We start from the raw sequence: 15,735 nt of genomic DNA, 5'->3' as shown, positions 1-15,735 counted from the left end.
GAAACTGGTTTTGCTATCGATGATGCAAATACAAATAGCAGAGAAGATACTGATTAAATCTTTCATGTAAACATTCACAACCCTTCCGTTTTCCCCCCCTTTAAAAGGCAAAAAGCTCTTTATCAGTTTATGAGTAAGCCTATTTCTGGGCCGGAAAAAAAGTAAATCGGAAATCTGCAGAGAACTAGCGAGATTTATTGCACAGAATTTGTATTTTTCTGTATCTGTCTGTATGATAACTACAGGAGTGTTACAAGTCTCGGAACGTTTTATTGATGAACCTTTAAGGCAAGGTATTGCGCTGAAATACTTGGCTCAAGATAGGTACTCGCTCAGAATCTGGTGCGTTCGTTGTTAATTTGCTTAAGGGGTTTTATGTGGTGACGGATGTAATTAAGCAGCCAACTAAATATGTCCGTGTTTTCCTCTCTGAGAGTATTGTGCAGCTTGATCTAGCTCTTCATACACCGGTGAAATTATCAGATTCTTCCCCAACACAGAGGAATTGAGCTTCTAACATAAAGTGGTAGCTCAAGTGGTTAAGGCTCTGGGCTGTTGACCGGAAGATCTGGGTTCGTGCCCTGGCACTGCTAAGCTGCCACCGTTGGGCCCTTGAGCAAGGCCCTCACCCAAGCCCACTCCAGGGGTGCTGCATCATGGCTGACACTGCACTCTGACCCCAACCCTCCAAGAATTGAAAAGAAATAGCCTTTATTTGTCACATATACATTACTGCACAGTGAAATTCTTTCTTCACATATCCCATCCTTGGAGGTTGGGGTCAGAGCACAGGGTCAGCCATGATACAGCACCCCTGGAGCAAAGAGGGTTAAGGTCCTTGCTCAAGGGCCCAACAGTGGCAATTTGGCAGTGCTGGGGCTTCAACCCCTGATCTTCCAGTCAATGACCCAGAGCCTTAACCACTTGAGCCACCACCGCCCTTAAAGGTTTTCGCATATCCCAGCTTATTAGAAAGTTGGGGTCAGAGTGCAGGGTCAGCCATGATACAGGAGCAGGGAGGGTTAAGGGACTTGCTCAAGGGCACAAGAGCGGTAGCTAGGCAGTACTGGGGATAGTTGAAGAAAGAATTTCACTGTGCAGTAATGTATATGTGACAAATAAAAGCTATTTAACTTCACTGTATGTACACACACAGTTTTGGCTTTAAATAGGCTGTAGTTTGAGAAAAGATTCTCCTTTAAAGTTTTCCTCTGAGCAGTTTTGTTTCACCTTGTGACCATGCCTCTGCAAGTCTTTGGGGTTACATCAGAGATTTAAGAAGGAGGTACAGTGTAAGTGTATGGAAATTCATGTCTTTTTTTTTTTTTTTGTCTTTCTGCAAGTCCAGCAGCACTGCTGAGTGGGGGTGGTTTGCTGTGTTGAAGGCTACAAGTTCTCACAAACCTTATATCGCTTCTTCAGACCACACGCGAGGAAGAAGAAATGGAAAAATGAACTTTGTTGTATGATGGGAATGATTTCTTCGGAACATACTATTGTGTACAAACGAGCGGCTACATTTACGCCAGATCTGTTCTGCATGGCCGACGCTTCATGTTTGTCCATCATTGTTCCGTAACGGCGTTACATATTAAAATGCAGTCATTCATTTATTCCTTGAAATTCGCTGCAGTTGCAAGCTAGCCCATTTCCATAGATATGACTAAACTAAACCCATTTGTTTTGTTAAATGTCCATTTTCCTTATCTTTTATGCCAATCCAATAAACTGGAAGTATGCTGGTCATGGCATTAGGATGTCGGTTCGTTGTGCAGGTTACATTTTCTTCTCATCGTTCTCTTTTTCACCAGAAGACCACTTTCTTATGAAAGTAAAAATCTTTTTCCTTTAAAGTAAAAGCCCACACCTATTAAAGTAACATCTATTTTCTTTTAAGATATAGATAATGCAGTGAACAGTTCACAAAAATGATAACATCTGTTCCATTGCAAGCAAGGCTGTGTTCCTGCTTTCATCATTTCCTTGAACAGAAATAACACTTGCTCAACCAACAGTGACCACAGGAAGACCGTCATTTCATTCGACTTGAGATTTAACCAAAACAATATGTGAGATGAATTCAGATGGGCGAGGTGTCAAATCCTAACCCCCACAACATCCAGGGAATGGTTTCAGTATGTAATATCTTTAATTATTTTACTGTAAACACGAGATATTAGATATAAGGAGTGTTAAAGTCAGAGATTTTAATTAATTACCTGGACATTCATAAGCACCATGCACAGAAAATGTATTTTCCCCATTGTCCTGTTTGTACCCAAAAATTGTCCTTGATATAAATGTCAATAGCAATGTTTGGGTCTTTTTCTTTTAGTTTGGTATCAAATTAGAGATATAGAAAATGATCAGGAAATTATTCTACAGTCCAGGTTCATCATACACACCGACACACCGGTCTTCGAACTCCTTTTAGACGAGCCGTTACATCTGGCAATCTAAATAAAGACACGACATTAAAGAGATGGACCTTATGATGATCCACAGAACAGATTTTTTTTTTCCTTACAGGTGTTTCTGTATTAGTGATCTCAGGTTCGACCCTGCATGCTGATCAGTGAGTCAAAGGCAGAAGTAAGTGTTTCCAAGAACATGCTGAGCTCCACCTACTGTTTCTCAGGAGCTGCAGTCATGTATGCTCAGAAATCGTCAGCAACTCGGAGCTGAATCATGCGATGTTTTTACACACAGTTATGGGAAGTAACCAGCATCCACATATTGTATCATGCATGATTAACTTCCTTTGAGTATCCTTAGACTGTGTATATTTAAGGCTATATCGGGGGGGGGGGGGGGGGGGGTTTGATAGCTCCTTAATGTCTGCATGATGCTGTTTGTTTAAGTATTTTCTCTAAACTACTCTAGGGCCTTCCAGGAACAGATGTATTTACATTGTGATCATGTGACACGTTCCATTCAACTAATAATATGGCTTCTGATGGAAACTATCGGATTGGGGGTGAATACTTATGCGAGCGGCTGTATAACATGCAAATATCTGCATTGAAAGGTTAATATAAGCATGCATTACCGCTGTGAACACATTATACAATTCAATTTTTTCACTGAAAATGTTTTTTATTTTTACGTTAAGGCTACAGACTGAAATAAATATCGGACAGATGAACGTTTCTGTCGTGTGATTAATCTTTCTGTTCCGTATTTCTCTATGGGAAAACGATACTCGATATGATGCATGAAAGACACTTTCTTTTTTCTGCAGCAGCCAAACGTGTGTTGAACTCTTTACCTCCTTTTCGAAAAGTTAAAATTATCCAGAACACACATCCTGTTTTTAGTCAGAGCATCAGAATAACACGGCCCTGTTTCATTCAGCACCATAATATTTTGGTGTTTCTATAGCTGATAGCGCAGACTCTTCCCCTGTTGTTCAAGATGTAGATCTCAACAGGATTCAAGAGCCAGGTAGCTGGTGTGCTAACTCTGATAGCGCAGACTCTTCCCCTGTTTGGCAGAGATATAGACCTCAAACAGGATTCAAGAGCCAGGTAGCTGGTGCGCTAACTCTGATAACTGATAGCGCAGACTCTTCCCCTGTTTGGTCAAGATGTGGATCTCAACAGGATTCAAGAGCCCGGTAGCTGGTGCGCTAACTCTGATAGCTGATAGCGCAGACTCTTCCCCTGTTTGGCCGAGATATAGACCTCAAACAGGATTCAAGAGCCAGGTAGCTGGTGTGCTAACTCTGATAGCTGATAGTGCAGACTCTTCCCCTGTTTGGTCAAGATGTGGATCTCAACAGGATTCAAGAGCCAGGTAGCTGGTGCACTAACTCTGATAGCTGATAGCGCAGACTCTTCCCCTGTTTGGCCGAGATATAGACCTCAAACAGGATTCAAGAGCCAGGTAGCTGGTGCGCTAACTCTGGAAAGATGTAGCCATGGCAGAGTGGTGTCAGTATTTCCATATTTCTCTATGGGAAAACGATACTCGATATGATGCATTATAGACACTTTCTTTTTTTCTGCAGCAGCCAAACATGTGTTGAACTCTTTACCTCCCTTTTGAAAAGTTAAAATAATCCAGAACATAATAATCCACACATCCTGTTTTTAGTCAGAGCAGCAGAGTAACACGGCCCGGTTTAATTTAGCACCATAATATTTTTGCAACAGTCTCCATAGTTAGAGAAAAGGGAAATTACCCATGAATCACCCAGAAGTCTCTGACCATTGAGAGCGGTGAAAGCAGCAGAAATGCCAACTAAATAAGGCCACCTAATGGATAGCCAAATACAGACTGATTTAAATTCAAGGTGCATGCTAAACACAGTCATGTTGTATTCCCATCATTCCCATCACATCCTGTTCTTGATTTCAGTTTGTCTGTGAGGTATATAGTAGCACCACCTGGCCTGCAAGTCCTTCCTCCACCCCACCAGGGGGCAGCACGTAGTAAGATCCGTCACAGGCTCTCTGCAGGTCCATTTCTCTAAGCTGGGTGTTACTCTGTGCCACTGTTTCCAGTTTCCATAGCTGGTAGCGCAGACTCTTTCCCTGTTTGGCCAAGATGTAGACTTCAACTGGATTCAAGAGCCAGGTAGCAGGTGCGTTAACTCTGGAAAGATGCAGCCATGGCAGAGTGGGGTCAATGGGGAGTTCCTTGCTGCTCACGGTCCCCTGTGTCAGCCCAAGCAGCACGCCTGAAAGTGTGACATTTTACACCTAGTTATTTCACATATTCAGGCACTGATTAGAATGATCTGTATTAGACTTACAGAACACATCAGCATTGTTGTTCATTTTCAGTTGTTCTATGCAAGCAAGCAAGCATATAAATAAATAAATAAATAAATACACAAACTATATAAGCAAGCAAGCATATAAATAAATAAACAAACTATAAATGAACATTAAAATAAAATAATCACATATTTTTAAAAAAAATATCACTGCCTCAATGTTCAATGTGTTGTGTGTTCTGATATGCTTTTCTGTTCACTATGGATGTAAATAATAATTATTTAAATTGCCATAGCTTTTCCTGTCAGCTCAAATCAGTCTTGTCACTCTAATCTGACATATCTCCAACACTATATTTCAATTAACTGGAAAATGGCTAAATAATAAGAGCAAATTAAATGTGAAAAAGAACACCAAACACCCATTCTGTAGAAAAATTAACATGGGAAAATTCTAACCAATCAGATTTCAGTACCGGTATTGTACACCGATCAGGCATAACATTATGAGCAGTGAGAGGTGAGGTGAATAAGACTGATGATCTCCTCATCATGGCACCTGTCCTCAAAGTTGATGTGTTAGAAACAGGAAAAATGGACAAGCATAAGGATTTGAGCGAGTTTGATGAGGGCCAAATTGTAATGGCTAGACGACTGGATCAGACCATCTCCAAAACTGCAGCTCTCGTGGGGCGTTCCCCCACGTGCAGTGGTCAGTATCTATCAAAAAAGTGGTCTAAGAAAAGAACAGTGGTGAACCGGCAACAGGGTCATGGGTGACCAAGGCTGATGCACGTGGGGAGCGAAGGCAACAGACAAGCTACCGAAGTTAATGCTAATTCTTTCGGCAGAAAAAGGTGGACCAACATAATATTAAGCGAGTGGTTATAATGTAATGCCTGGTCAGTTTATATGCGTCAGGTATATTTACACCTGCACTGTGTGGCTTATTATCCTGGGCCTCACAATAGAGCTGCGTATACAATTAGCAGGTATGCGGTGTGTGATGCAAAGAGGAATAATTGTATAAATAACATCAGATGCAAACTAGGGGTATAAGACTATATGTAAATCAAGGCTACTTGTTCTCAATAGCTTGCTGCCAGTTTGCATATCAAAGTGACCGAAACTGAAACTCAGGTACAATGGTGATTATAGGTCATGTGACATTCATGAGCTTCACGTTGTTTAAATGCTGATGGTTCGTGAGAATAGTGAGTCATCACTTTGATTGCACGTTTCTGATTAGAATGTAGATAGAATTTAGATCATTAGAATTATCTAATTTAGATAAAATTACTATAATTCTAATGACGTAGTTTTGTCTGGTCAACCTAAAAGCAGAAGTGAATCTGTTTCCATAGAAACCGCCTTATCTTTTGCATCTCTAGGTACAATGCCTCGAAACATCATACTTGTTAAAACAAACACCAAAAATGGACAATACGTGTGAAAGACTCAGTATTGCACAGTGTCTCTTATTAGTTCAGCTTGCATGTGTTTGTAGGTGTTTTTACACACGCATCATAAAGCAGTTATCTATTAATCCATCTCCCTTCAAGTGGAAAGAGGGTGGAAGATAAACACCGGCTCAACCTGTCACGCCCTCACAATCTTCGACATCTTGAGAAAGACATATGCAAGGTATGAATGTAAAAAAAAAAAAAAAAAAAAACCTTCATTCTCAGTACAGATGGTGTTTCTACTTTCTAAATGTTTATATTTCATACGTTGTATATTTTATTTATTTGTATCTCCCACCTGAAGCCACTGCCCAATGAGCTTTGTGGCCACTGCGTTGACACGGCTCATGGTTAAAATCCTCGTCATATCTGTGGCAAAGTAGTTAAGCCAAGTGAACATCAGCCACTAAACACGTCTTATTGCTTATTAATGTAATTATATTTTCTCCACCAGTTGGAAGGCATATGCAGGTCAGGATACGGTATTAAGATCGGCTGGCTGTCAGTGAGATGTTTGAGTATTAGTGCAGCATTTTCTCCAGTCATGCCTCCAGATAGCCTCTGCACTCTGACGCCACACACTTCCTCTGCGAGCAGGGCCATATCACAAGCTGTGAAAAGAAAGATCAATTAAACTTTCTAAAAACGATTCAATCTATTAGTATATTGTGAAATGAAATCTTTTTATTTATTTCTATCCAAATTACTGACAGGACAGGGTTGAGTAGTTTCACACCACAAGCCATAAAAATAGGACCAAAATCCTAGGATTTTTATATTTCACATTTAATTACTAATTCATCAGAAATGTAGGTAGGTGGAGCTAAATGCTACAAAAAATTTCTACAAGTTTAGCAAAAGAATCAACCTAAAAAAATAAAAGATTATTCCAGACTTGTTTGTGTGCGTACAAACATAAATACAGCCCCCCAGTGGCCAATATGAGCTACTGTCACACTTTAGATTTGGGTAAACTGCCACTAACTACCTACGCTACAATGCCAAAAGTTGTAGAACACCCCTCCAAATCACTGAATTCAGGTGTTCCAATCACTTCCATATCCATAGGTGTATAACTTCAAGCTCCGAGGCAGGCAGACTGCTTCTACAAACATTTGTGAAAGAATGGGTCGCTCTCAGGAGCTCAGTGAGTTCAAGTGTGATACTGTGATTGCCACCTGTGCAAAGTCCATTTGTGAAATTTCCTCATTACTAAATATTCCACAGTCACCTGTTAGTGGTATTATAACAAATAGAAGCAACTGGGAACAACAGCAACATAGCCACAAAGTGGTAGTCCACTTAAAAAAATCACAGAGCGGGGTCACAGTGTGACACAGTGCACAGAAGTCACCAACTTTCTGCAGAGTCAATAGCGACAGACCTCCAAACTTCATGAGGCCTTCAGATTAGCTCAAGAACAGTGCGCAGAGAGCTTCATGGAATGGGATTTCGTGGCCAAGCAGCTGTATCCAAACCTTATATCACCAAGTGCAGTGCAAAGCATCGGATGCAGTGGTGTAAAGCACGCTGCTACTGGACTCTGGAGCAGTGGAGACGTGTTCTCTGGAGTGATTAATCACGCTTCTCTGTCTGGCAATCTGATAGACGAGTCTGGGTTTGGCGGTTGCCTGGAGAACGGTACTTGCCTGACTGTATTGTGCCAAGTGTAAAGTTTGGTGTAGGGTTGTTTTTCAGGGATTGGGCTTGGCCCCTTTAGTTCCAGGGGAAGGAACTCTTAATGCTTCAGCATACCAAGACATTTTGGACAGTTTCATGCTCTAAACTTTGTGGGAACAGTTTGGGGATGTCCCCTTCCACAGAGTCCTGATCTCAACCCGATAGATCACCTTTGGGATGAATTATAGTGGAGCCAGACCTTCTCATCCAACATCAGTGCCTGACCTCACAAATGCGCTTCTAGAGAAATGGTCAAAAATTCCCATGAACACACTCCTAAACCTTGTGGAAAGCCTTCCCAGAAGAATTAAAGATGTTCTAGCTGCAAAGCGCGGGCCATCCCCTTATTAAACCCTACGGATTAAGGATGGAATGTAATTAAAGTTCATGTGCATGTAAAGGCAGATGTCCCAAAACTTTTGGCAACACAGTGTAACTGATGCAATCTTACTCAATTGTAAACCCTGTCAAACGCTCATCATCAGGAAATCCACTTTTCATGAAAATCGATTTTCCATAGGAATGCAAAGTGTTAAAAATGCAGGTGTGGCTTTATGGCTAAAATGGAAGTGCATAGCTTCCAGGAGATAAGCATCATACAAGCAAACACTGCAGAAATGCTTTCACCCATTTTTCCATTAATCCTGCGAGTGAATACATGTCCATAGCTTGTCTTTCAAATGTAATTACTTTCTTCTTGGACTCTTATCAGTACATTTGAAGTTACACCCATGAGAATAAACTAACAGCAGTGGGAACGGTGTCCCTCATAAACAATGGTGCTTTGCATTCAAGCACAGAAAAAGACTTTTGTTCTGGATTCCACGCCGACATGGTGGTTCCTTTCTCACCTTAAAGACTAAGTGAGTACCTGAAAACATCTCTCCCTGAGCAGTGTAGCCTTTGCTCACGGCCTTTTGCATGATGTCTTCTATGGATATGGTCATGGCAGGCTTCAGCAGATGGGATGCCATCCATAAAGCCACTAATCCACATCTAAAATCAGACCAGTAAAAATGAGCATAGTTCAAAAAATAATAATAATAATAAAAATAAAACAATTATGGTCTGATTATACAGAGAACAGATGAACCCATTTTGGTGAGTGTAATGCAAGTGAAAAATAAGACGCAAGACTGTGGTGCTGTCGTATGTGAACTGATCTTTATCTCTATACATTTCAGACACAATTTTACATCAATAAATGTATTTTATTTCAGGAATATGGTAGATATATTCTACCTCAGAGGGAAAGAGAAAGAGAGAAAGAAAAGAGAGAGTGAAATAGAAACAACAACATGAGGTACAGCACCATAATTTATCAAACCAACAGTGCTTGGTTAAGTTGTAAGTAAACTGTACACAGTTTCCTTACAGGACATCCTGTATGGCAACATTGTGTACTGTTCTGCTATTTCTACAACCTAACCCTAACCATAACCCAGTGCTTATTTATACCGCTACGTTTAACCGAAGAACATTAAAGTCACTCGCTGGACTTTCCTCCTACAAAAATATGTATGTATATAGTACTAGTGTGTAATGTGTGGTCTGAGACCTAACAGACTCACTTGGGGCCATCTTGGATCAATGAAGGGACATATTTATTAAACAGCACCCACTGTAGGTCCTTCCTGAAACTGGATAAAGAAAACTGTTCATAAAGCAAGTGTTTATAAAACAAAAAACAAAACTTTTGTGCACTGCATGTGTACAAATGAATGAATCCATCGATTATTGATCACAGCTTGCTTGGTCAGTTATTTACCTGCTCTCTCGTTGTGTAAGGAGCAAACAGGCTTCCTCAAAATCTCCTTCAACAGCCGTCCGTCCCTCTGCTATGGCCTGGTACAGCTTCTTCTTACTGGGCAGTGAAGGAGCCCAAGCTGGGGCAGGAGGAGGAGGAGGAGGTGGAGGTAGTGGAGGTGAGGGCAGTGCAGGTGGAAAGGGAGATACAGACATGAGCTCCTGCTTATCTTTCTGGGGGGGAAACAGGGAATTAAGTACAGTAAAGGTATTTTATGCATTCATAAATTTCAATTAAAATACATTTGTAGATGAAGTAGAAAATAGTTCTTCTGACACAACCATTAAGAACACCTTTTTTTTTAACCATATACCGTCAGGAAACTACAAACAAAAAGCCCCTTTTATACAATTTCACTTTAACTAATACAGTGAGAAAATCATTTTTCTGACATTATAAACCCCACTTATGGCTAATAATTACATCACTCACTCACATTACCAGTAAAATCTTCACTAACCTCCATTAGAACAGTTTAATTCCATGTCAAACAGCTCCAACGTGACCGGGTCTGAGGCTGTATCTTAAATCGATCCCTTAACCCTTTCTTCACGCACTACACGGGGCATAAAAGAATGGCGTCAACACACTACATAGTGCACTACATTACCGAAATACACTTATTTAGGATTCAGCCTGAGCGCCATGCAAAATATAGACACGGATTCCTAATAAGGTAATAAATTGTTAATGCTCCAGGCGAACTCGCAAAATGTTGTCTTTTTTTTCTGCATAACCACGTTTTATTTAGAAAACTGAACAAATTATGGAACATTTGAATATGTCCCTTCAAAGTAAGGTACCTTAAACAATGTTCGACCCGGACATAATAACAAAGTGGACGATGGAGTCACGTTGACCAATCAGTTTAGAATGTTTGCAGCGCGTGCTGTGGTGTATCCAATCAAAATCAAGACTTGATAGAGTCCACCAATCGGCGAGAGGTTTAGTGATAAAAGTACAATCGAACGGCTAGTGTGTGAGAAAAGGCGGAACCTCCGGGAAGGGTAAGAGCGTGTTCCTGTTCCCGGTTTTTAAATCGTTGCTGATTCGTTTCTAAGCGCTGTAAGTATTTAATGTTTTTTATTTTATCTTAATTTTGCGCTCGTATATATTATATAATGTGTTTTTTTTTTTATTAAAGCTATGTATTTATAAATATGACTTAAAAGCATTGCAATGCTAGGGTTACATGCTGTATATCTTCAGGCTGTACATTGTGGCCGAATCCAGAATAGGTTCCTGTTCACTATAAAATCGCACTACTTAGTGTGCGAAGTGTTGTAGCTTATACCCTATCTAGTGCACTAGTTAGTAAAAAAGGAACCATTTAGTATACGGCCACAGAAAATGGCGTCATGCATGGTTGCGTTAGCTAGTTAGCCAACGAGAGCGGTTTTCGCTTCCTTTGTCCTTTTATTGTCTAACTAGCCACGATCAAACTTTATTGTTTAGCATGCTAGCAAACTAGTTGGCACTGTATGGGTAATAATGTAGGTTATTATGTATAACAGAATTCTTTAATCTTTTGTTTCTCATTTCCAGAGCCATGACGACCCAGGAGCTGCGACTAAACCACACCATTTACATCAACAACCTGAATGAAAAAATCAAAAAAGATGGTATGGCAATGATAGAACGAACTTTGTAACATAGTCTGTCCTACAGTTCTGTTAATATTTTATTGTTTTTATCTTATACAGTCTGTAATCTGAAATCACACACATCATAAATTGTTCACATACTAATTTATGTCCCTCTTGTCCCTTTTCCACAGAACTGAAGAAGTCTCTGTACGCCATCTTCTCACAGTTTGGCCAGATCTTAGATATCCTTGTGTCCCGGACGCTTAAAATGAGAGGACAGGCTTTTGTAATCTTCAAAGAGGTCAACAGCGCCTCTAATGCTCTGAGGTCCATGCAGGGCTTTCCTTTCTATGATAAACCCATGGTATGCCTCTGCTTTTATTCTTTACACAGTCTTGCTTTCTCTGTATGGTCTAGTCATGTCTAACTAATAGATCAATTGGACCAATATCTCATGTGGCTAGAAAGGTCTGTTCACTAGGGGGGAGGTACTCAAGATGGTTTAGTTCCAGTGAAAGGAACTCTTAATGCTTCAGTATACCAAGACATTTTGGACAATTTCATGCTCCCAACTTTGTGGGAACAGTTTGGGGATGAACCTTGTTCCAACATGACTGCACACCAGTACACAAAGCAAGCTCCATAAAGACATGGATGAGAGAGTTTGGTGTGGAGGAACTTGACTGGCCTGACCTCAACCTGATAGAACACCTTTGGAATGAATTAGAGTGGACACTGCGAGCCAGGCCTTCTTGTCCAACATCAGTGCCTGACCTCACAAATGTGCTAGAAGAATGGTCAAAAATTCCCATAAACACATCTAAACCTTGTGGAAAGCCTTCCCAGAAGAGTTGAAGCTGTTATAGCTGCAAAGGGTGGGGCCAACTCCTTATTACATTCGTGTGCATGTAAAGGCAGACGTCCCAAAGCTTTTGGCAACATAGTGTATATTGACTTACAGACTCATATCAGGAAAATTGTTTGCTGTGTGTGATTACCTGCATCAATCAGTTTGTCATCCTAAGATAGGAAAGTCTAAAAGTTAAAGTTAAGTCTAAAATAGCAACAAAGCCTCTGAGTTGTTGCGGGTGGGATTGCCATGCTCAAACTTGTTTGTTTAACATTTCACAAGTAAATTATGAGTAGAGAAAAGGAATCATTTCTAATTAAAGTAGAAATTTTTTGCCAGATTGATATTTAGAGTGTACGTCACAGACCTCTGTGTTTCTGAATTTTAAAATGGACTATAGCAGCAAGTACGTAGCTAGGTAGCTTTATCCAGCAAGCATTCATGTCATGTCTCTCTGTATACTATTTCCCTAATGTTGCTCTGGTGTGTAACCAGTTATTTTCTCCATTCAGCGCATTCAGTATGCCAAGCAAGACTCGGACATTATTGCCAAGATGAAGGGTACATATGTGGAGCGGGATCGCAAGAAGGAGAAGAAGAAGCCTAAAACTACTGAATCCGGAGGATCAAAGAAGGCGGCTGCTGCTGGCATGGCTGGAGTTCCTGCTGCTATGCCTGTGAGTGTTTGTTTTATGCGTATAAGCCAAGAGCTACTTTTTTCTTGCAGTAGATTGTTCTAAAGGTTTTTATTATTTTTTTAATTTTTTTTTCCTTTCTTAAAGTGCCTTGGGGCAGGGTTAAATCTGTCAACATATCTAACAATTTTGTAATTTGTTATGTAACTAATAATTATGTAAAGGCTAATTAACCATAATGATACCTGATGCTCTTAGGGAATGCCTCCTATGAGTCAGGCTCCACGTATGATGGCAATGCCAGGTCAGCCTCCATACATGCCGCCTCCTGGAATGATGCCACCACCAGGTATGGGCCCTGGACAGATGCCACCAGGTGCCATGCCTCCGGGTCAGATGATGCCTGGACAAATGCCAGGACAGATGCCTCAGCAGGTATGAATGAATAATGAATTAGGATTTTTTTTTTTTTTAAATGCTACCTTGCCAGATTTGCATAAAACTTAAGATTCATTTTAAACCCATAGGTCTCAGAGAACCCACCTAATCACATCCTGTTCCTCACCAACCTGCCGGAGGAGACCAACGAGCTCATGCTGTCCATGCTGTTTAATCAGTAAGCATTTCTCTCTATATGATGGATTGTCACATCAGGCTTCATAGATAATGTAGTATTCTCAGATCTGATTGGTCAGAATGTGCTGCTGAATTATCTATAAATGCATGGCTCTATTAAGGCACTCTTTCTAATGTTAGTTTCTATACTAAAAGCTTACTCACAAGTGATTTACTAAACAATGAAAAGGTCCTGCTTTTTTATATCAAACATAGGAAGATTTATTTTGTATGCTGGACCTTGGAAAAGTCATAAATACATTTAACAGCCTTTTATAGAGTTGTTGTCTAGTAAAGAATTATTACATTTTTAAGTTTTTTTATGAATAAGCCAAGTCCGTTTACCCAAACACCTCATTTTCTCTCCTCCTCAGGTTCCCAGGGTTCAAAGAGGTGCGTCTCGTTCCGGGTCGACACGACATCGCCTTTGTGGAGTTTGATAATGAAGTGCAGGCCGGTGCAGCCAGGGAAGCATTACAGGGCTTCAAGATCACGCAGACCAACGCAATGAAGATCTCATTTGCCAAGAAATAAACAACCAACCTCCACAGGAAAATGTATAGAAGAGTGTTCTGCACTCTACATCCCTTTAAACACTTATCTGTGAAGTGAAGTCCAGACATCAGGGATCTGTGGTCAGGAGCTAAATCTGGTAATGTATGATAGACATAGGTTGGTGTACGTCCTGATAAAAGATGAACATGCTATTATTACAAAGATATGGTCAGAGGTTTTTTTGTTTGTTTTTAATATCTCCTGAAGAGGATGAACCTGGAGATTTGTAAGTAGATTTTTTTTTTTTTTTTTTTAATACTTGTGTTGAAAAGCATTGCACCCAGGGTCTGGTCACCCAGACATTGTACCTGGAGCTTTCCTGCTTTAAATAAAACCATCATAATTTTTAATAAAAGATGCTGTAATTTTTTTCGCATTCCAAATAAAACTTGAAATGGTGAAAAATTAAGAGTGACACTCTTTTGCTGGGTGTAACATCTACAGAAATGACCCTGTGCTTTCTGGTTTAATGTTTTTCTTAACAAAAGGCACAGATTCCAGTGTGGAAATTGTGGACTAGTCATGGAAGAGAAAAACACATTCTCTGGAAAATTAAAAAAAAAAAAAAATCTCTGGAAACACTGAGCTCCTTAACAAAGGGCTGTACTTTTTGGGGCTTTATTGTTGACATTAATGTTAAGGAATTGGCAGATGTGAGTCACTCGCATAATAGTGAGTGAGGGGGGGGGCTGTTCTGTACAGTCAGAGTCTTGCATAAGAGCACACTTTTCAAAGATGGGTAAAAGAAGGTTATGAAAATCTCGCACTGAAAATTGACCTTTTTTAATTATAGTAAATTTATTGAGTAAAACGTATCTGGAGATTGTTCCTTTTTCTGTTTCGTCTAAGTTGAACTCTTCACCTCTGACCACTCATGACTTCCTGTTTCGTGTGTTTTGCTTATTGCTTCAACTACATGGGAAGATAGATATACAATTGAAAGGAAACAAAAGGGTGTTGACCTTCATAATTTGTGACTATACATTTGCTACAACCCCATGACAAATTCAAGAGTTCCCTTATTCACTATTAGAGCTATAGTTAAACAACTGGAACTGTGATGAACCTGCCTGGAAGGGGTACACAAGTTTATTGTCCTCCATGTACAGTAAGGAGTTTAGAGTGGCAGAAAATTGTGCAATTTGGGGGTTACCACATCTTTAAAAATCTACAATTAGACATCACCTGAGTATCATCGATCTATTTGGAAGGCATGCCAGAAGAAATCATTTTTTCATCTAACTATATAAGTAAGTTTGCAAGATAGTATTGGAATATACACTGATCAGACATCATATGACCTTATATTGTGTTGGTCCCCCTTTTGCTGCCAAAACAACCCTGACCCATCATGCCCTGTGTATTCTGACACCTTTCTATCAGAACCAGCATTAACTTCTTCAGCAATTTGATCAACAGTAGCTCGTCTGTTGGATCAGATCACACGGTCTAGCCTTTGCTCCCCACGTGCATCAATGAGCCTTGACCGCCCATGACCCTGTCTCTGGTTCACCACTGCTCCTTCCTTGGACCACTTTTGATAGATATTGACCACTGCAGACTGGGAACACTCCACAAAAGCTGCAGTTTTGGAGATGCTCTGATCCAGTCGTCTAGCCATCACAATTTGATCCTTGTCAAACTCGCTCAAATCCTTACGCTTGCCCATTTTTCCTGCTTCTAACATCAACTTTGAGGACAAAATGTTGACTTGCTGCCTAATATATCCCACCCACTAACAGGTGCCATGATGAGATGATCAGTCTTATTCACTTCACCTCTCACTGCTCATAATGTTATGCCTGATCAGTGTAGTTTCAATAC

General features: G+C 40.3%; 2 protein-coding genes across 2 annotated transcripts; one reads left to right on the top strand and one right to left on the bottom strand.

Moving 5' to 3' along the window:
• Window positions 1-1,751: 1,751 nt before the first annotated feature.
• Window positions 1,752-10,525, bottom strand: actmap (actin maturation protease). The gene is made up of 8 exons (XM_058387269.1): window positions 10,474-10,525; window positions 10,131-10,226; window positions 9,632-9,843; window positions 9,435-9,503; window positions 8,735-8,859; window positions 6,665-6,794; window positions 6,482-6,552; window positions 1,752-4,681 (listed from the first exon to the last, which is right to left on the bottom strand). Exons 2-8 carry the CDS (start codon window positions 10,134-10,136, stop codon window positions 4,356-4,358), a joined length of 939 nt encoding a protein of 312 aa, XP_058243252.1. The 5' UTR covers window positions 10,137-10,226; window positions 10,474-10,525; the 3' UTR covers window positions 1,752-4,355.
• A 72-nt stretch (window positions 10,526-10,597) lies between these two features.
• On the top strand, window positions 10,598-14,281 carry snrpa (small nuclear ribonucleoprotein polypeptide A). Its single transcript, XM_058387270.1, has 7 exons — window positions 10,598-10,735; window positions 11,216-11,292; window positions 11,448-11,620; window positions 12,619-12,783; window positions 13,000-13,176; window positions 13,269-13,357; window positions 13,731-14,281. Exons 2-7 carry the CDS (start codon window positions 11,220-11,222, stop codon window positions 13,888-13,890), a joined length of 837 nt encoding a protein of 278 aa, XP_058243253.1. The 5' UTR covers window positions 10,598-10,735; window positions 11,216-11,219; the 3' UTR covers window positions 13,891-14,281.
• Window positions 14,282-15,735: the final 1,454 nt, after the last annotated feature.

This window comes from Hemibagrus wyckioides, linkage group LG04 (assembly GCF_019097595.1).
Source record: "Hemibagrus wyckioides isolate EC202008001 linkage group LG04, SWU_Hwy_1.0, whole genome shotgun sequence".
Lineage (NCBI taxonomy): Eukaryota > Metazoa > Chordata > Actinopteri > Siluriformes > Bagridae > Hemibagrus > Hemibagrus wyckioides.
This window is presented reverse-complemented; position numbering and strand designations above follow the sequence as displayed.